This window comes from Rhinatrema bivittatum, chromosome 5, assembly GCF_901001135.1.
Source record: "Rhinatrema bivittatum chromosome 5, aRhiBiv1.1, whole genome shotgun sequence".
Classification (NCBI taxonomy): Eukaryota; Metazoa; Chordata; class Amphibia; order Gymnophiona; family Rhinatrematidae; genus Rhinatrema; species Rhinatrema bivittatum.
Window position 1 is genome coordinate 226,459,231 of NC_042619.1, and position 21,223 is coordinate 226,480,453.

The following is a 21,223-nucleotide window of genomic DNA, read 5'->3' on the forward strand; positions in this document are numbered from 1 at the left end:
CTGACTCCTCGTCTTCCGGGGCTGACGCCGCCCCGACTCCGCCCCGATCTTGGTATCGCGTGCGATCTGCATAGAAAATGACCCCCTAAGTGTGCTATCATGTGCGATTCACTCTTCAGTTTCCTGCACGATTGAAGGTCACCTTTAATAATGGAGTGCACTTTTTTGAAATGGCTGCGGAGGCAGAAGCTTTCCTTCACTCCGGGCTGAAGGGAATGGAAGATCGACTCTCCCCTGCTGCGGAAGCTGATTGATACATTTTGGGGGGCGATTTCTTTGACTTGGGGTTTCAATAGCAATGCTAATATTTCCCTCATTAGCTTTTGCTGTTACTCCCTTTGCATTATTATTACAGTTCTAAAGCCTTATTGGGAGTTTTGCAGGCTTTGATTTTTCTTCTCCAAGCTTGCTATAAATTGTGGGCGGTGGGTCTCTGACACAGTTATTCAAGGTATCCCTTTGCTCATTTATGAGCCTGCTGGAGTTAGAGTTGCTATTGCATTTTTGGGGATTAATTGGAGGATAAGGGTGGAGTGGGAGGAGGGGTTGGGGGGATGGGGGAATGGAGGAGGGGTAAGGGGGGATGGGAGATCGTTACCCTGTGAGCAGAATTTCCACTTACATGTTTCTCTTGGACAGTGGCAGTTCCTGTGAGAGTTCCAGCTGGGACTTAGGCTGGGGAGTCCTGGCTAACTGGGTATCATGGCAGCCAAGGTGAGGTCTTTATATCAGGTGGTACCTGGGTAATGGCTAGTAGCTTCCATTGTGTAACTTGCAATGTCGGGGTATTGGATTAGTGGTTAAGAGGTATAAAGTTTTACAAGCTCTACATCACTGGAAAAAGCAAATGACTGTATTGCAGGAAACTCACTTAGATGCTACTTAGATGCTAAGGAACACCAAAAGCTATGTAGACAATGGGTGGGGAAAGTTTATGTGGCACAGTCCGGACTCGAAAGGCTAGAATGGCACATCTGGTAGGTAAAGCTGTTCCTTTTCAGGACACTTAGATCATTGCTGATGAGGCGGGGAGGTATTTGATTGTGATTCGGAAAATCTATAGTGTTTTGTACTGTATATGCCCCGACCATTTATGATCACTCCTTCTTTAGGCAGTTGGAAAGTTATTCCTCCCTTTCAGTTCTTGTTCTTTGATATTGGGTGGAGACCTAAATTGTGTACTTGACTCTCAATTGGATCCATGAAAGCCGACTGGAGGAAAGGCGTGGATTATTTATGTAATAATTTAAAATTAGTGGATGGTTAGCGTTCCCTCCATCCTTTGGTTAGGGAATACACCCATGTTTCCAGGGCGCATGATACATATTCCCAAATTGATTATATTCTCCTGGATCCTGAGACCTTTTCCAGAACTTTAATTGCTGAAATTGGGTCACTGGTGATTTTGGATCATGCCCCTGTTTGGGTCGATGTTGAGGGCTTTCGCCTGGCGGATACCACTTATGCCTGGCAATTTCCTAGATATTTATATAATGACTTGGCATTCCACAAATATCTTTTAAAGAAGTGGGATAAGTATTGTATTCATAATCAGGAACATCATAGCTCCCCAGTGATGTATTGGGAGACCGCAAACATAGTTTTGAGAGGTGATATCATCTCTTATGTCATAACCAAACATAAAGCAACTACAACAGCTATATTAGTGTTGGAGAGACAGCTCTATAAGGACAAACAGCAATATAAGCATCATCCTACTAAGGAATCGAAAGTTACATTTTTGTTGACTCAAGTGCTTTAAATGAGATGCTCCACCAAAGGGCGAAGAAAACCCTAGAGCATATTATAGGTGTAGATTTTACCAACACGGTAATAAGGTGGGGAAATCTCTGGCTAATTCAACTAGGAACTGAACAAGCACTAAATGTGTTACTGCTAATCCCACATCTGAGGGGAGGTTAGTTGACTCTGGGAAAGACATCTGTGAGGTGTTTAGAGAATATTACCAGACCTTGTACACCACAGATGAGGGCCATCCAGAAGACATTGGGGATTATTTGCTAGCGGCTGGTTTACCCCCTTTTTCTACAGACCACTTGACTACATTGAATCACCCTATTCAGTTGCAAGAAATAGTGCAGGGAATAAATGAGGCTTAGTTATTAAAATCTCCTGGGCCAGATGGTCTTTCCGCTGAATTTTACAAATTACTAATTTCCAAAGTTGGGGTTCCTTTAGGAGATATGTATGCTTCTTTGATTACCTTGGACTGCTTTCCTTTCTCGTCCAATTATGCGGCTATAGTTGTACTCCCCAAGCCGGGGAAAAATCTATCTGCCGTGGCCTCTTATCGCCTAGTCTCTCTGTTAGATTTTGATGTTAAGCTGTTGGCAGAAATCATAGCCAACCGTTTGGCTATGATTTTGCCTATGCTTACTGGGGAGGAACAAATGGGTTTTGTCTGTGGTCGTTATGCAATTAGGAATCTATGTATGGCTTCAAATGCCATCTCTCTTATTGAGCCTTGACGCTGAAAAGGCTCAATAAGAGCCTTATGTGCCTTTGGGATTGAGGGTTATTTTGTTCAAATACTCCATACTTTATATAATGACCCTTGTGCATATGTGAGGGTAAATGGGTATCACTCACCAGAGTTTTCCTTGGGTAGAGGTACAAGGCAGGGCTGCCCACTTTCTCCTCTTCTATATATTTTATCTCTAAAGCCCCTACTTCAACACTTGAGGGGTAATACCCTCATTAAGGGTGGCCATTCGGGGAGCGTTCTTCTCAGCAATTTAAATTAGCGGTTTTTGCAGGTGATATTTTGCTTCATATTGTAGACCCTTAGTCCTCCGTCCAGGTTTTATTGGAAGAATTTGCTCTCTATGGTAGGCTAGTGGGGTTAAAGTTAAACCTGGATAAGTGTAAAGCTTTGTCTACAGATGATATTGTATGGTTGACATGGGAGGGCTCATTTCTGATGTGTTGGATTTCTGACTCATTTATTTATTTATTTATTTAGGTATTATCTTGCATGGAGATCTGGACTGTTTATTTTTTGTAAACTTTCAGAAATTGTTTGAGGAATCAGAATCATTGCAACATAGCTGGCGGGATTTTCCGTTGTCATTGGCCGGGAGGGTTAACTTATTTCAAATGATCATTTTTGCCTAAATGGTTGTATATGTTTCAAACTATTCCTTGTCACTAAATGAGATATGTGTTGCCTGTAGAAATTAATGCAGTCTTATCTAAGGAAAAATGGTAAACTGTGCATTGCCTTAGTAAAATGTATGCGCAAGTGGGAGTGGGGAGGTTTGGGGTTGGTGGACCTTCGGCTTTACAATGTTGTCTGTAATTTGTGCCATGTAGCTGATTGGCTCCTGGGTATGCAATTTTATACTCCGACTTCTTTAGAGCATACTTTATTGGCTCCACTGGGGTTGGGGTATATTTTGCATTCAAAACTTTGTGTTGCCTGCCCAATATAGACAGAGTCCATTGGTGGCTCCCATAGTGCTAGCTTGGACATTTTTATGCCATTTAATACGATTGGAATGGTAGGTTTCACAATTCTTACCTCTGACTGATAACACAGCTTTTCAGCCGGGATAATCTCAGCGGGTTTTTGCTCTATGGTCTACTCAACGGCTGAACCAGATCACAAAATTTTTGACGGAGGATGGAACAATATTATCGTTCCAAACCTTGTGGGAAGACTATGGGTTAAACAATACCCATTTTTTCATATATTTACAAATAAGACACTATATCCATTCTCTATGAGTAAAAAATTGGGGTGATGACCCAAGACTGATTCTCTCTGAGATCTTTGACGTGGATGATCCTTTCCGGCACTCGATCTCTTATTTTTATACCACTCTAAGTAAATTGAAGCCAAAGTTAGATTTTGGGGGTTTGTTTTTTTTTGGAAAATGGCACTCCAAATTAGTATTCAAATTTTCTGAGACCCAATATGAGAAATGTTTTTGGAGAATCAAATTTTTTACTAGCAACATTGCCCTTCAAGAAGTTCATTATAAATTCTTAATGTGTTATTATTATCTCCAATAGATGGCATATCAGCTGGGGATTGCTCCCTCTGACGTGTGTGTCAATTATAAATTGGAAACAGGATCTCTGGTAGGGGTGTGCATTCGTATTGAACATAAATGTAAAATGCTTCTTATTTTTTTTTTTTAACTTAAAAAAGTGATAAGACATAAACGATCGGATTTCCAACTTTTTCAACATAGCTATGTTGAATAAGTTGGAAATCGCGATTGTTGATCCAAAATAAAAATTTAAACCCCTCACCTTCCTTAATCCCCCCCCCCAAAGACTTACCACAACTCCCTGGTGATCCAGCGAGGAGTGAGGACGCCATTTCTGAAAGCCTTTCCGAGGAGCACGTGACGTCGGCGCCACATCGGAGTGACGCGGCGTCACATGATTCCCTACGGGTTCGCGCCGGAACGCTCGTTCGGCCCAAAAGGAACTTTTGGCCAGCTTGGGGGGGTCAGGAGGCCCCCCCAAGCTGGCCAAAAGTTCCTTTTGGGCCGAACGAGCGTTCCGGCGCGAACCCGCGGGGAATCACGTGACGCCGCGTCACTCCGACGTGACGCCGACGTCACGTGCTCCTTGCAAAGTTGGTCAGAAATGGCGTCTTGACCCCGCTGGACCACCAGGGAGTTGTGGTAAGTCTTGGGGGGGGGGATTAAGGAGGGTGAGAGGTTTAAATTTTTATTTGCACATATGGACATATACTCAACTCATTGAATTCTGTTTATGTCCATATTGACCGCAAATGGGACCCCCTTTGGACATATGGACATATGAACTTAAACTTTTGCTCTGCACATCCCTAATCTCTGGGACACCAATTTTGGTTGTGTTGTAAAATTCAGAATTTTTGGCGAAATGTTATCCGCGACTTAGAGTGTTACGGGGTTTACTGTACCATTACAGGCCACGGTACTCCTTTTTGATAGTTTGACTGGAGTAGCCATAGGTGGTAAATATGTGCGCCTTTGGATTTGTAAAGTGTTGCTATTGGGTAAGCAAGTCATTCTGCAATGTTGGTTGGGGAAGGATCCCCCTAATATGACTCAACTAAGGAATCATATACATCTCATGTGTATAATATATGAAAAAAGTTAGATTTAATGAAGTGTAGGAGAACTTTCTTGATAGTATGGGATTCCTATTTACAATCATTATCACCTCACACCAGAAGCCTAGTTCTTAATGACTATAATGTTCCCCCTAATGTTGATTAATCTTGTTGGGATGTTCACAGGGAGCGCAGGGAGGGGAGGGGGATGGGTGGATTTCACAGTGGGTTTTATACACAGTTGTAAAGTGTGGGTATTGGGAAGAGTACACCAATGCTTCGCTTATTTTCTTCTGCACTGTTTGCAATCTCTTATGTATATCATTAATAAACAGATTTGAAACATAAATTATTATTAAGTGCCCACTTCATATTTGAGTTCTTTTGGAATTCTGTGGTAAATACCACCTGATCCTGGTGATTCATTAGTCTTGAGTTTTTCAACTAGATCTATTACATCTTCCATCATTGCAAAGATTTCTTTCAGTTGGTCAGAATCATCACCACAAAGAATGTTTTGATGTGGGTATGATTCCAATATCTTCCTTGGGAAAGAAAGAGGAAAGGAATTCATTTAGTTTTTCTGCTATTTCCTTGTGAACTCTCTAACCCTTTTACTCCTTGGTCAGAGGTCCAATTGACTCCCATGTAAGTTTTTTGCATTTAATGAACTTGAAAAGTTTTTATCATTATTTTTTTGTCTCTATGGCAAGTTTCATCTCATATCCTTCTTGGTCTGTCTTACTACTGTTTTACTTCTAACTTGCCAGTACTTATGTTCTTTCCTATTGTCCTCACTAGGGTCTGCTTTCCATTTTTCGAAAGATGACCTTTTGTCTGCACCTCACCAAAAAACCATGCTGGTTGTCATTTGGTCTTTCTTCAAGCTTTTTTAATGAATAAAATAATTGTATCCAGGCTTCCAAAATATAATTTTTAATGTTCACACTTCATGCAAACTTTTAACTTGACAGCTCCTCCTTTTAGTTTATTTGTAGCTAGTTTCCCCATTCTGTCATAGTCTCCATTCTTAAAGTTATATAATACTGCAGTAGCTTTACTTAATGTTCTTCCTCCAGTGATTATTCCAAATTTGTTTTCATTATGATCACTGTTGCTAAACGGCCCCACTACAGTAACCCCTTGCATTAAGTCCTGCTTTTGATTTAGGACTAGATCTAAAGTAACCCCTGCTCATTGGTTCCAGGATCGGCTGCTCCATGAAGCAGTCATGTATTACCTCTAGAAACTTAACCTCTTTTGCATGTCCTGGTAAGACATTGTTCCAATCAATATTGGGGTAACTTAAGTCTTTCATTATTATTGTGTTTCCAGTTTTGTTTGACTTTCTCATTTCTGCTAGCATTTCATAGTCTGTTCCATCAGCTTGACCAGGTGGATGGTAGTATGCACCTACCACTATACTTATACAAGTCGTACATGGAATTTCTATCCATAAGGCTTCCATGGTGCATTTTGTTTCTTGCAGGACTTTATCCTGCTTGACTGTGTGCCACCCTTTACATACAGTGCCATCATTCCACCAGTTTAATGTGCCCTGTTATGTCAGTATATTTTATATCCTATCAGTGTCCATTGGTTACCCTCTTTCCACCAGGTTTCTGAAATGCCCATTATGTTTATATCCTCATGTAATGCCATACATTTTAACTCTCCAATATTACTTCTCAGAATTCTGGCATTTTATTACAGACATTTTAAAATATGTTTCATGTGTTTTTCTAATTTTGTTTATATTCACAACCTAATTATTAGCAGATTATATGGGCAGTTTTGAGTCATTCATATATATGCTCTTTATTTACAACCATCTAGGCTACTTTACCCTTTACCACAACGCCTCTATTGGGATAATCTAACTTCCCTGTTTTGCAATTAGGCCCTTCTGAGTGAATTAGGCCCTTCTGTTGACTTTTCCCTATAGTCTAGTTTAAAAGCCTCTCTATCTCCTTTTCAAATGTTAGTGCCAGGAGTTGGGTTAAGATGGAGCCAATCCTGTCAGAATAGTTTCCCCATTCTCCAGAATTTTCCCCAGTTACTAACAAATCTAAAGCCATCTCTCCTGGACCCATTATTTCATCTGTGCGTTGAGACTCTGGAGCTCAGTCTGTCTCTGGGGTCCTGCTTGCAGAACACTGAGCATTTCTGAGAATGCAACCCTGGAGGCTTTGGACTTTGTTTTCCTACCTAAAAGCCTACATTTGGCCTCCAGGGTCATCCTGTTGCATCTTCCTAGCTGACTCCTCTCCAGCACTCTTTAAAATTCTATCTAGGTGGCACATGAGGTCCATTTCCTTCGTACCAGACAGGCAAGTTACCAAGCGATTCTCACACCCTCCAGCCACCCTACTATCTGCATTCCTAAAGATCAGTGATTACTTGTCCAGAAACCAGTTCTTACACCTTTTCAGAGAAAGCAAGTGACTTTTGCAAACTCTCAAAATTACTTTCCCAATACACAAATATATCCTCAGAATTAAATTTAAAATGTAAATTACACCTGGGATTAATTCAGGCTCTCACAATACTTTCCAGACACTCAAATATATATCCAAACTATACACAGGATTAATTCAGAGTCTCAAATATGCACTTGGACTACACACAGGATTAATGCAAGCTCCCAAACTACTTCCCAGTGCACAGATATAAAAACAAAATAATAGTTCAACCCTCAAATAAATTCCTTTGCAAGATTTACGCACACTTCCCCAGCAAACCCTTTCTCAAGTCCTGCTTACCCAGCAGCAGACACAGCTTCTGCTTCAGCACTCCTTAGGACTTACACTATTCCATTTGTAACATACTGCAAGGTTAATTTTCCAATGAGATTATGCACATATTTTGGGGCTTGCAGCTACATTTTAACAGGGGGAAAACGGGGCATTCAAAGGATATGCCAGGATAGGGTTTAAATATACACACGGTACTTGCAATTTTGTAAGAGATATATGTGTATACATTACATTACCAGACTTGTACACTTTTACACCAGATTCATGCAAGTGACATGGGACTTGTCTGATGCCTGCGGTTTTTCTGTGGAAGCTTAGGGTGAAGAGCCAGAGGGTCTAGGAGGTGAACTAGAGAAGGACTGGGTAAACTGGTGACGGTAATGGCAAACTGGTGATTCCAAGTACACGTGGAAGTAAACATTTTCAAAATGGGATAGATGCATACTTCATAAAATTCCTGCCTCTGCTTGTAATTTTGGATGTTTATACACACCATGTTATGATTATTTTGCGTGTAAAATATACACGGGTATATTTACAGGGGTGGTACCTTTCAAACCGACGTGCGGGTGTAGAAGTGTGCACATGCATCGGCCCCCGTCCAGGGATGCAGCTATTTTATAACTTATGCGCATATATGCGCACATGTTCTAAAATAGACTGCCCGCATGCACATGTGCGCCAAATTTTAAGTTGGCGCACGCATGGGCATGCAAATCCCACTTCTACTGCGAAAATCGCAGAATTTTAAAAAGGTGCATGCAAACGCCATTCCCAGTTTTATCAGTCCGTCCACAGTTCACCCAGTTAAGAGATAGGTCCTCCAAAGTCCCCCCCTCCCGTTTGATAGCCTTCACTCCCCCCAGTTAGCCCCAACCATTAAAACCGCACAGATCTGCCTAGTTTTCTTGAAATTTTAACTTACACAGCATCTATCGCAGAAGTAAAGGTACGCGGCAGGGGGCCTTGGTGTGTGCCAGGCCTCCTCAGTGTTTACACGCACATCTCTGTTTCACGCCCCGAAACACCAATGTCCTGCCCAGATCACGCCCACACCCTGCCCCTTTTTGAAAACTTTCTAGATATGCACACTGTGGGAGATACAATGCGTATCTCGCCGGCTTTCAAAATCCACTCGGTGCGCACTACCCCGAATTATTTGCGCATCCCTTAAATAATGCGCATGCCGGCTTTTAAAATTAACCTTACAATGGGTAGAGAAATATGTGTTTTCTTGCATTAGAAATATTTACGCATTCTGAAACAGAAGTGTGTACATTCAGAGCATAAAGAAGCAATATTTTATAAACCTTGTGACTACTGCCACACAGTTTATTAAATACTCGTATTAATCTCCATACATCCACTTATGCATGCAAGTGCTGTACTACTGATAAGTTTGAAAGTTAGGCTCCTTTATGTACTGAAATACACTGATTTCAAGCTCCTGCCCTCTCCTTGTATAAAGAAAAGTTCTAGAATGTGGAATCATGATATGAAGCAGAGGGGCTTTGTACTTTTACAGAAAAGGTGGCTATATGAAAGAGCCTCCCAGTGGATGCGGTGGTAGTGGGAAGAAACTCATGGATCTCAAAGCATGACACAATCACAGAAGATCCTTAGCATTGAGGGTAAAACCATAAAGGTGAATTTTAAAAGCCCGGCCCATGCATTAATTAGGGGATGTGTGAATAAATTAGGCTGGCACGTGCTGAGTGGATTTTAAAAGCCGCCCGGATATGTGCGTATCTCCGCCAGTGTGCACATCTCCAAAGTTTTCAGAAAGGGGCGTGGGTGTGGTCTAGGCAGTAGGCGTGGCATAGGCATTTCGGAGTATTAACCAGAGATGTGCGCATAAAAACTATAGACCAGTGAACCTGACTTAAAAAATAGTGGAAACTATTCTAAAGGTCAAAATCACAGAGCAAATAGAAAGACATGGTTTAATGGAACGTAGTTAGCATGGATTTAACCAAGAAAAATCTTGCCTCACAAATCAGCTTCATTTTTTGAAGGGGTTAATAAACATGTGAATAAAGGTGAACCGGTAGATGTAGTGTATTTGGATTTTCAGAAGGCCTCATGAGAGGCTTCTAAGAAAACTAAAAAGTCATGGGATAGGATGCAATGTCCTATTGTGGATTACAAGCTGGTTAAAAGATAGGAAACAGAGAGTAGGATTAAATGGTCAATTTTCTCAGTGGGAAAAAGATAAACAGTGGAGTGCCTCAGGGATCTGTACTTGGACCAGTGCTTTTCGATATATTTATAAATGATCTGGAAAGGAAAATGACGAGTGAAGTAATCAAATTTGCGGATGATACAAAATTATTCAGAGTAGTTAAATCACAAGTGGATTGTGATACATTATAGGCAGACCTTGCAAGACTGGAAGGTTGGGCTTCCAAATGGCAGATGAAATTTAACGTGCACATGTACAAGGTGATGCATATAGAGAAAATAACTCTTGCTGTAGTTACACAATGGGCCTCATTTTCCAATATTGCATTGGATACCAAAAAGGGGTGTACCTTATGCTAATAAGCATCTGTATTGCAAATTGTGATATCAGCTATGTGAAAGGCTGTTATTGCACTATTAGCCCAATTTGGGCTACATTGCCAGTATATCCTAACAGGCCTGTTTCAGGAGAGAGAGAGAGAGAGAGAGAGAGAGAGAGAGAAAATTGCTATGGGCTTGCCTCTCTAGACAGGTATTTGTATCCCTATGGGAGGCCCACCTAGTAACTCGAGGTGAGGGTTAAGTATTAGTGTAGGGGGTTAGGGGCCACTTTCACATTCAACATGAGACGTACGAACAGAACAGTGGTCTCTTCTGAAGATTTGCTGGCCTTCGGAGTGAGGAAACTCACTCCAAGATGAGATTTGTGCAATGTTCTCTCAACCTAGCTTGATGGACTCTCTGCCTGGGTAACAACATAGAAGGTGTAGTTATTGGGCACGAAATAGAGAGCGAAAAGGGCCTTACCTTTCCGCTCGGCGCGCTGTCCTCGCGGAGTCGGCCCTGGTGACGTCCCCGACTCCTCCTCTTCCGGGGCCGACTCCGCCCCGATTTCAGTAGCGCAGGCCTGCGCTACTTTCGCTAGCTATCGCAGGCTTGCGCTAACAGCGCAAGCCTGCGATAGCTTTGGAAAATGAGGCCCTATATTTATACCTAAACATCACTTTTTTTTTTTTATTGAAAAGGCTTTCTTTTACTCATAGTTTTGACTTTGCCTCTTTACCTTGCACAGTGCTATATATGCTATTGGTGATCTATTACCATAAATAAACAAATAGAAGGACACTCTAAAACCTAAATTAAAAGCTAAAATAAAAATTGTAAAAATACCAGCTGGATATTTATTGTATATTAAAACATATATATCAAACAAATACATTATGGGGCGGATTTTAAAACCCCTGCGCGCATAAATCCTTCTGGATTTACGCGCGCCTATTTTGCATAGGCCGCCGGTGCGCGCAGAGCCCCGGGACGTGCGTAAGTCCCGGGGCTTCCTGTCGGGGGCGTGGCGGGATGATGCGGCGTTTAGGGGCGGGGCGTGGCGTTTCAGGGGCGGCGACATGGGCGTGGTTTCGGCCCGGGGGGGTTCCGGGGGCATGGCCGCGGCCTCCGGAACAGCCCCCGGGACCGGACCACGGAGCGGGGCAGCCGGCTGACGCACGCAAAGTTACGGCTGCTTTCAGCAGCCGTAACTTTGCCAACAAAGGTAAGGGGGGGTTAGATAGGGCTGGGGGGGGGGTGGGTTAGGTAGGGGAAGGGAGGGGAAGGTGGGGGGAGGGAGCAGGCAGCGCGCGCTGGGCTCGGCACGCACAGGTTGCACAAATGTGCACCCCCTTGCGTGCGCCGACCCCGGATTTTATAAGATACGCACGGCTACGCGCGTATCTTATAAAATCCAGCGTACTTTTGTTCACGCCTGCTGCGCGAACAAAAGTACGCGCTCGCGCAAGTATTTTAAATCTGCCCCTATATATTATAACCCAACACGTTCACGATTTGGCATATTGCCTGCCTCAGGGGTATATACAGTCAGTTCATAAAAGGTGTTGATTCACTGTGAATGTGCCTATAAAGCAAGCAGGGGTACAAACCATCATAAATCATAAAACAGAAAAAACAGAACACCCAAAATAATTTTATACCAAAAAAAACAAACAAACAAATATTGCAGATTTAAGAGGAAGCATATCTTAAACAAATGGTCATAAAAAAAAAATTGTAAAAATTCAACCAAATGAATAACCACACAAAAAAAATGTGTATGCATAAAATAAAATATAAATTACTAAGAAGATAGAACAACATACATCTTTTAAAAAATAATATAACAATATAAAATTAAAATATGTAATATTAAAAAGCAAAATATAAAATAAGTGCCTGAAGAAGCACTAAAAAGGAAAAATGGTAAAAAAAAAAAAAAAAAGGGATCAACCTTAAAAATACACAATAAAATAAAATGAAATATTAAATAAAAAAGTTAAAAAATATGAAAACTAAAAGTAATAGTGTTGAGTTGTAATATATTATGCAACATTATGTTGGGTTATAATATATTATGCAATATTATGTTTGATGTATACTTTTAATATTCAATAAATATCCAGCTGATAATTTTAAAGATTGTATTTTGCAACTTTTATTTTAGGTTTTAGAGTGCCCTTTTATTTATTGTTTATTTATTTTCATATGTGCCATTCTGTTGTTTGTTTGGTTTCTTGTGGTTACTTTGCCTCTCATATCTTGCTTATATTACCATAAATTACACATTGCTGATTTAACTATAGAACTTATAAGCTTAATAGGGATGTGCGTTCATTTAAAACAGCATAGACACATTCACCGACATAGTCTATATTGTTTTATGTTGCTTTTGAAACAAAATGAGGGTAAAAGTTTAAAAAAAATTTTTTTTTTTCATTTTAAGACCATACTAAACTAAAAAAAAAAGTCCCCAACAAAACAGAATCTGTATGAGAACCGCCCCCACAAAAGAAATAAAGCATTTTTTGATCTGCACAACTCTAAAACATAATGATCGTGATTATGCATGATATTTGCTATTGTTGCAAAACCACAAAGCCTTTTACAGTTTTGATTTGCAAATTCAGAATAACATTTTATGGTATTTGATTCTGTTGTGCTTTTAAACATGGTGGCTTTTTTGAATTTCCTCACCATCCCTTCTCTCTCCCTCCCTAGGTCTCGATGACTGCCTGCAGCAGTATATTAAGAACTTCGAGAGAGAGAAGATTGGCGGGGATCAGTTACTACGCATTACCCACCAAGAGCTGGAGGAGTTGGGTGTTTCTCGCATTGGACATCAGGAACTTATCCTGGAAGCCGTCGACCTGCTCTGTGCACTGGTAAATTTCTGGCAGAGAGGGGTTTTGCATGGGGGATAGAGGGAGAGGGGACGTTGTACTTATGCTCTGTAGTGTGTCAAAATATTAGAAATCTTTTGTTTCTCGCCTCTTTTCCGGCCTATGTGAGGCCTCTGTTTTTGGTCCACAAATATTATATTTGGTTTTTCTTTTTTTTTTTTATATGCTCTCCCCCTTCCATCTTTAAAGATGTCTTCCTTTGAGGGTCACATCATCTGCTTATCCATACTGTGGCCAGTTCTCCCTTCTTTTTACGTCTCTCCTTCTCTTGGATTATTTCTCAACATTTCCATGGAGACGTCATCCGTTTCCTAGGAAAATGTATAATTCAAATATTTCGTCTATGAACAATATTTTTAAAGCATAAATTTTCATTTTATTTTGTAAAAAAAAGTTGCCCCTTGGTTATGAACCTAACAAAGTCCTGCACAACAGTCACTTTAGTGTTCAAAACTTCCATCTTTTGGGATAAAGTTGAAATCCGATCCTGAGTTTGTTTGTTTTTTTTGTGGAGCCAAGGAAAGCCCCTGTTGTTGGATTACATAATGGCCCAGTTGTACTGAGAGCTTTGTAATAACTTCCCATATCACCTCCAATGTAATAAAAGTGGTTTAGGTAACTCTAAACCCAGTTCCTGACATTGCAGAGTCCCATCTAATGGTCAAATTAACTCTAATACAGGCAGAGTTGCAGCTTGGACTCCTTCTGTAGAATCTCCAGGACCTGCACTCAGATCAGCAGAACCAAAGTCCATCTCAGTTGCAACCGCACCTACATCATCCGGGTTATCCACAGACGCCGACACAGCAGACTGCTTGATGTCATCAAGCTGTGATGAAGGACAGGAAAATTCCCCGTCACTAGCTGCTAAAGATCCTGGCTAGAGGGGAGAGCATGGTGCTACTTTTGTAATAAAGATAACTCATATTCTGGGGTGGTTTTAGGCAATCCTTCACCCGATATTCTGCTCAACGACTTTCCCACAGAGCCACTTGGAGTGTCCACACACCGAAGGAGATGTCTGTCTATTGGGCCTGTTGGTGTAGAAAAAGCTGTCTACCCGAGTAAACTCAAACCTTCCTTTTTCTTTTCCCCTTGAAGAAATCCCTTTTCAGTGGAAAAAAAGGTAAAATGAAGAGAAGAAGGAGACCTTTGAGGCGCTCTGCTTAGCGTGCAGCCATCTTGGATTCCCTATGATTATTTTTTTTAACACTACCTCATTTATGAAAACTATTGTAGTGTTGTGGAGAAGTAGTCTGCAATCAGAGGCAAGGTAATTTTCAAATAGCCTACATGAAGAAGGCAGCAGAACATGCAGAAGTTACATCAATTTTCAAAATGGATTTGTATGCATAAATCAGCTTTAAAAATTATCTGAAATAACAACCACAAAGTTACACTTGCTCTTTTTAGGTCACTGTGCATGTTAATTTATCCTTATGTTTTTTTTAAATCAAAAGTACGTGTGTAATTCCCAACTTTGCCTCAACTCTGTTCCTCAGAGCACCTATCTTTTGCATGCATAAAAGTATATGCAGAATCAAGTTATATGCATTTGTTTATGCACATGAAATCTGAGAATGTTTATAAAAAGCCATTTACATACATAAAACTTGGTTTTATGTACATAAATGGCTTTGAAAATTACCCCTTAGTAATTAAGAACATAAGACTCGCTATACTGGGTCAGATCAAAGGTCCATCAAGCCCAGCATCCTGTTTCCAACATTGGCCAATACAGGTCATAAGTACCTGACAGGATCCCAGCAGGTAGATAGATTCCATGCTGCTTATACCAGGGATAAGCAGTGGATTTCCCCAAGTGCAACTTAATAATTGTTTATGTGCTTTTCTTCTAGGAACTTGTCCAAACCTTTTTTAGAAGCATCTAAACTAATATCTTTCACCACATCCTCTGGCAATGAATTCTAGAGCTTAATTATGCGCTGCGTAAACAAAATATTTTCTCTTATTAGTTTTAAATGTATCACCTAATAACTTAATTGTGTGACCCTATTCTTTGTACTCTTTGAAAGAGTAAACAACCAATTAATGTTTACCCGTTCCACTCCACTCATTATTTTATAGACTTCTATTATATCTCCCCTCAGCCCTCTCTTCTCCAAACTGAAGAGTCCTAACCTCTTTAGCCTTTCCTCATAGGGGAATCATTCCATCCCCTTTATCATTTTGGTTGCCCTTCTCTGTATCTTTTCTAATTCTTCTATTTCTTTTCTGAGATGTGGTGACCAGAACTGCACACAATATTCAAGATGAGGTCGCACCATGGAGCAATACAGAGGCATTATGATATGCTCTGTTTTATTCTCCATTCCTTTCCTAATAATTCCTAGCATTCCACTTGCTTTATTGGCTGCTGCTACACACTGAGCAGAAGATACAACGTATTATCAACGATGATGCCTAGATCCTTTTCCTGAATGGTGACTCCTAATGTGGAACCTTGCATTGTGTAGCTTTAATTTGGGTTACTCTTCTCTAAGTACATCACTTTGCACTTCTCCACATTAAATTTCATTTGCCATTTGCATGCCCAGGCTCCCAGTTTTGCAAGGTCCTCTTGAAATTTCTCACAATCCTCTTGTAATTTTTCATCGGCAAATTTGATCAAATCACTCATTGTCCCCATTTCAGGTCATTTATAAATATATTAAAAAGCAGTGATCCCTGGGGATCTGTTTTGGGACCACTGCTTATGATATTAGGAGACTGTGGACCCTTTGGAATGACCATGAGTGGGAATACAACCTTTTCCGTCGGAAAAAAATCAGCAGAACCAGGGGTCACGATTTAAAGCTCCAGGGAGGAAGATTCAGAACCAATATCAGGAAGTATTTCTTCACAGAGAGGGTGGTGGATGCCTGGAATGCCCTTCCGAAGGAAGTGGTAAAGACCAGAACTGTGAAGGACTTCAAAGGGGCGTGGGATAAACACTGTGGATCTATAAAGTCTAGAGGATGTGTATGAAGAGTGGGTGGCTCGCGGCAATGACAGCTACTACCTGGAGATAATACCAATGATGGCTATTACCTGGAGATATTACCCTTATTACCCAGTTAATGTGACTCCAACATTGCTCTAAGCTTCAACGGCAAGAGGTAATGTGGGAAAAAAAAAAAAGGATTTCCATTCACAAAAAATGCGGGGAGTAGCTTGCTGGTTACGGCGGTTTCTACTCCTAACCAAATAAGCCTGATACTTCACTTTCAATGCCTATCCAGCATAGCTCTCTGCTTCAACGGCAAGGGAGAAAGTCTGATACTTCACGCATATCCAGCACAGCTCTCTGCTTCAACGGCAGGGGAGAAAGTCTGATACTTCACTTTCAATGCAAGTTAGCTCTCTGCTTCAGTGGCAAGGGAGGAAGACTGATACTTCATGCATATCCAGCATAGCTCTCTGCTTCAATGGCAGGGGGGAATGAAGAAAAGTGGATCTATATACAGACAACAACCAACAAGGACTGAATTACATAGACTGGGTAAACAAGCATGGGTGTAGCTTGCTTATTGCAGCGGTTACTATCCCTAACTAAGCTAGATAATCACTTAGATGTAGTTCCAACACTGCTCTCTGCATTATGGCGGGGTGGAAGGGATACAGAACCAAAAGGTCACTAAGGGCCAAGAGTAACAGATAAGTATGAGAGAGGAGAAAAAAAAAAAAAAAGAGTGCGAAGGTTTGCTGGGCAGACTGGATGGGCCATTTGGTCTTCTTCTGCCGTCATTTCTATGTTTCTATGTTTCTATGAGTACAAAATGGAGGCCAAACTCCAGCTGTTTCCTCACAAATATTTAGAAGAAAACCCAAAGTACAGCGTAGAAGCTGCTTACCTCAGCAGTCTCACAACAATCAAACATACACAGTCCTTGCTTAATGTGGCTTCCTGCCTTCTCTTTGAGGCCTCCCCAGACTTCTGGGCCCTGCTTTCTCATTCAAGGCTGCAGGGATCCACTCTGGCCCAGAGTACCTTGCTGGGTTGGCTCTTAAAGAGTGGAGCGCACTGTTAACCCGCAATTGGACGCACATTTTTGATTGGCTAGCGTTACCCCTTATTCAGTAAGGGGTCGAAAACGCACGTCCAACTCCCCCGAACCTAATAGCGCCCGCAACATGCAAATGCATGTTGATGGCCCTATTAGGTATTCCCGCGCGATTCAGAAAGGAAATTGGGCAGACAAGCCGCACATTTTACTTTCAGAAATTAGCGCCTACCCAAAGGTAGGCGCTAATTTCTCTTGGCACCGGGAAAGTGCCCAGAAAAGCAGTAAAAACTGCTTTTCTGTGCACCCTCCGACTTAATATCATGGCGATATTAAGTCGGAGGTCCCGAAAGTTACAAAAAAATAAATTTGCAGTCGGCCCGCGGCTCGCGGGTTGAAAACCGAACGCTCAATTTTGCCGGCGTCCGGTTTCCGAACCCTTGGCTGTCAGTGGGTTTGAGAACCAACGCCGGCAAATTGAGCATCGGCTGTCAAACCCGCTGACAGCTGCCGCTCCTGTCCAAAAAGAGGCGCTAGGGACGTGCTAGTGTCCCTAGCGCCTCTTTTTACTTCTTTTTACCGCCGACCCTAATTTGAATATTGAATCACGCGCACAGGAGAGTGGCCTGTGCGTGCGCCGGGAGAGCTGTAACCCCTTTTTGGAGGATAAGCTGAATCAAGGGCCCATAAAAGAATTCCTTTCGTGGGGCTAACTCCTCGGTCTCTTTCCCCCTCTTTTTGCCCCGAGTGGTGGTTCCTTTCAGCTGAGGGAAGGATAACCTTCTAGGCCTAGGGCATAGGTGAACCCCTGTAGTGTATATGTTACCACAGCACTTTGGGACAAGTATGCTTGCAAACCAGGCTGGACTTGCTAGATGGGAGTTCAAATTAAAGTTTACTGTGAGTGATATCAAAAGAATTAATAGGTGCAAATAAATAAAGTGTCTAAGCGCATCCATGGTCCTCAGATTTTCAGGAGTCAGGTTTTAAAGGATCTCTGCCTCTGTGGATGTGTCCCTCCAGGCAGGGGCTTGAATCCTGCTTATCCTCTATGGGATGGAATTATAATGGTTCCAGGTGGGCTGGGGTGTCCTAACCGTGACTGGATCCCCTACCTCAGTACCTACAAAGAAACCTACACTCCAACCTGGCAGTGTCCTGTGTCCCAGGGATGTTAAACACCATTGGGTCCCTCAGAAGCCCTTGTCGTCTTTCCCTCTGACTCCTCTTCAAAACATAACTTTAAACCTTCCGGGAGGAAAGGCCAAATACTGAAGGTAGTACTTAAAAAGCTTCCATGTCTGGGCAAGGAAGGGTGACAGATAAATGCTTCCTTCCCTCTGTAACAGGAACAACTCAGACTGGGGAAAAATCCTTCTCTTTCCTTACTGGGGCTCTGAAATCTCCTCTTGATTTGGGTGAATTGGTACACATTCCCTCAGGACCGCCCTGAACAGGGGACTCAGCTTGCCAGGAATCGTGCAGGTCAAAACCGTAAAAACTCAGAAAGCTGCAAAACTTTTTCTGCCTCTTTCTCTCTCTCCCATCCAAGCCTATCAGAGGAACTGGCAGGGCAGTCTCTCTCCCTCTCTGTGCTAAGCTGGGGCTGGAGAGCACACTGAAACAGCTCTTTCTCCTTTGAAATCAAAATGACACTGCCACACTATAGAGTAGGCTGGCCTCTCAATGTGCCTCAAGGGCTCTCCATTCCAGTCATTCTGTGGGGGAGGTGCTGTATAGAATGGTATGCTCCTTTTTCTGCTGTCTACCCAAGGCTGGGAACTAGGGCCATCTAGGGGAGATCCAGGGGGTCTCTATAGAGAGGGAAAAAAAAAAAAAGGATAACCCCCATGCCTCAGACCACAGGAGTCACCGGAGAACCCAAGTCTCACTCACCCCCCTCTGCTGGTTCTGGAAGTGGCCATTTCGTTAGAAAAGGTGAAATTTATTAAAAAAAAAAAAATCGTCACAGACCCCACCCCAACCTCTCCCCTTTGTTAAAGCATAGTTCCTCATCATACCCTCGCCCATCCCCCCAATTCTCCCCCTTCAGATTCACCAAATCTGCTCTGGTGGTCTAGTAGGGGCCTAGAGCGACCCCTCTGCTCCCAGACCCAGTGGCTGCCATTTTCCAAAATGGTGCCGGCCAGCCCTTTGTCCCTGTCATGTGACAGGGGCTACATTGTCTATGTCATTTCAACAGCAGCACATCCCTAGCTCATTCCTCCTCCACTTAAGAACATGCCATACTAGGTCGGACCAAGGGTCCATCAAACCCAGCATCCTGTTTCCAACAGTGGCCAATCCAGGCCATAAGAACCTGGCAAGTACCCAAAAATCTTCTGCAGGAAGTTGCTCAAATGTGTCTGAAAGTTTTGCTAATCCAAGCAGCAAGTTGTGCCTCCCATTTCTCCATATGGATGGTCATGTGTGGTGTTAATTATTACGTCCGTTGTCGTTAGGAAGCTTCTGCATGACTTCAGGAGGTTGTTTTGTTTTACCACAGTGTTACTGTTAAGAGGGTGTCTAGTGCCCTCTCTTTGCAGTTTCCTACCTATGTGGCTGGTTACAACCCTTCAGATGTCAGGAATTGCTATTCTAGCAAGCATATACAAGCTGTTATGATTAGTTAGTTTAAGGCAGCCTGTGATAATGCGACACGAACATAAAGATATTTTAACTGCAGCTGAGAAATTTGCCACATTTGCTATACTTGTTTTAAAATGAAGTCAGATTTATTTTCTGCCTTTTGCTGTCAGCCTTTGAATTGGTTGTCAGGTCTAGCTAATGTACGGTCCTCATCTGACCTTTGACCCAGCAGGACTGAAACCATTTTCAAGCTGGGTTGTCAACTGCTAAATTGGGTTGTATTTTTTAATCAAAATAAATTTTTATTGAGATACCATTAACAAGGTACAAATATACAAGCCACCATATTGCACAGAACTGCAAAGTAATTATAAGAAGTGTTTTCAGAATGAGTATCTTTGTTATATATTAGTCTAAAAGTTCAAATATCTGCACTTCCCAGTAGGTTTATCTGTATATCAGATAGAGATATGCAGTTATTTAAAATGGCATGTAAAACACCAATGACATTTGTTGTTTAGTTGTGTGTCATTTCCCATCCGAAAAGACACCAAAGAAACCCAGCAAAATTAAATTTTGCTTGGTTAGTGCGCACTAAATGGTTTTAGCGCATGCTAAAATGTAAATGCAAAATAAAAGAAGTTAGTAAGCAAAGCAGAATAAAAACGTTTCCTATGCACGCTCCTAATATTGACGCTCTTACCCTCCAACCTGACTCTTTCCCTTCCTCTCATCCCCTCCCATGAGTCTGTGGCAGAAAGCACTTCCCTTTGCCTCAGGTTTGTATAATCTATTACCCAAAAGAACAATTTGTACACAGTCAGTCTTAACCTGCCCCCATCCCCCCACCTCACAAACAGTCGTTCACTAGTTACAGTGCATCCTGGTACTCAAAGGAATTGATCCCATACCTTGTGGACTGTTTTTAGATCTCTTTCCCCCAGCAATAAGCGCTTCACTTGAAACCATTTAACAACCCAATTTGCGCCACTGTCTGATGATCTCTGATTTAATCTGTTTCCAGTTTTGTAAAATTGCTCTCTGGCCCAGCAGCTACCATACGCCATTTCTTTTTAGCATGTTTCCAGATAAAGACCGTTCCTAAGTTAGGCAGTCTTCAAATCAGTCCATGCCTCAAATCAGTCTGAAGCCAGTTCCAGATATATTGCAATAAATGTAAATGAGGAGTAAATAGGAGGCAACCCTGGGGGGGGGGGGGTGCTTTTTACAGTTGCCTTTCATATTCCCTGACCCTCTCAGACTCCCACCTCACGCTTACCCGATCCATAGTCACTCCAGCTCAGCCGGCAGATCTGAGGTGTTATGACCATCGGTCGCAGACAGCTGCGACCTCGTCTACTCACATCTTGCAGTCTCCTGTTCCGTTCTCCA

The 21,223-nt window shown here is 42.0% G+C and overlaps 1 protein-coding gene across 4 annotated transcripts in view; it reads left to right on the top strand.

The window, feature by feature from the left end:
- The window catches only part of CNKSR2 (connector enhancer of kinase suppressor of Ras 2), a 469,908-nt gene that overhangs the window by 79,127 nt on the left and 369,558 nt on the right, over nucleotides 1-21,223 (top strand). For all 4 annotated transcript variants that reach the window (XM_029603391.1, XM_029603393.1, XM_029603392.1 and 1 more), the window contains exon 2: nucleotides 13,057-13,220. In XM_029603391.1, coding sequence (XP_029459251.1) covers nucleotides 13,057-13,220 — 164 coding nt within the window. The remainder of the gene's footprint in view (nucleotides 1-13,056; nucleotides 13,221-21,223) is intronic.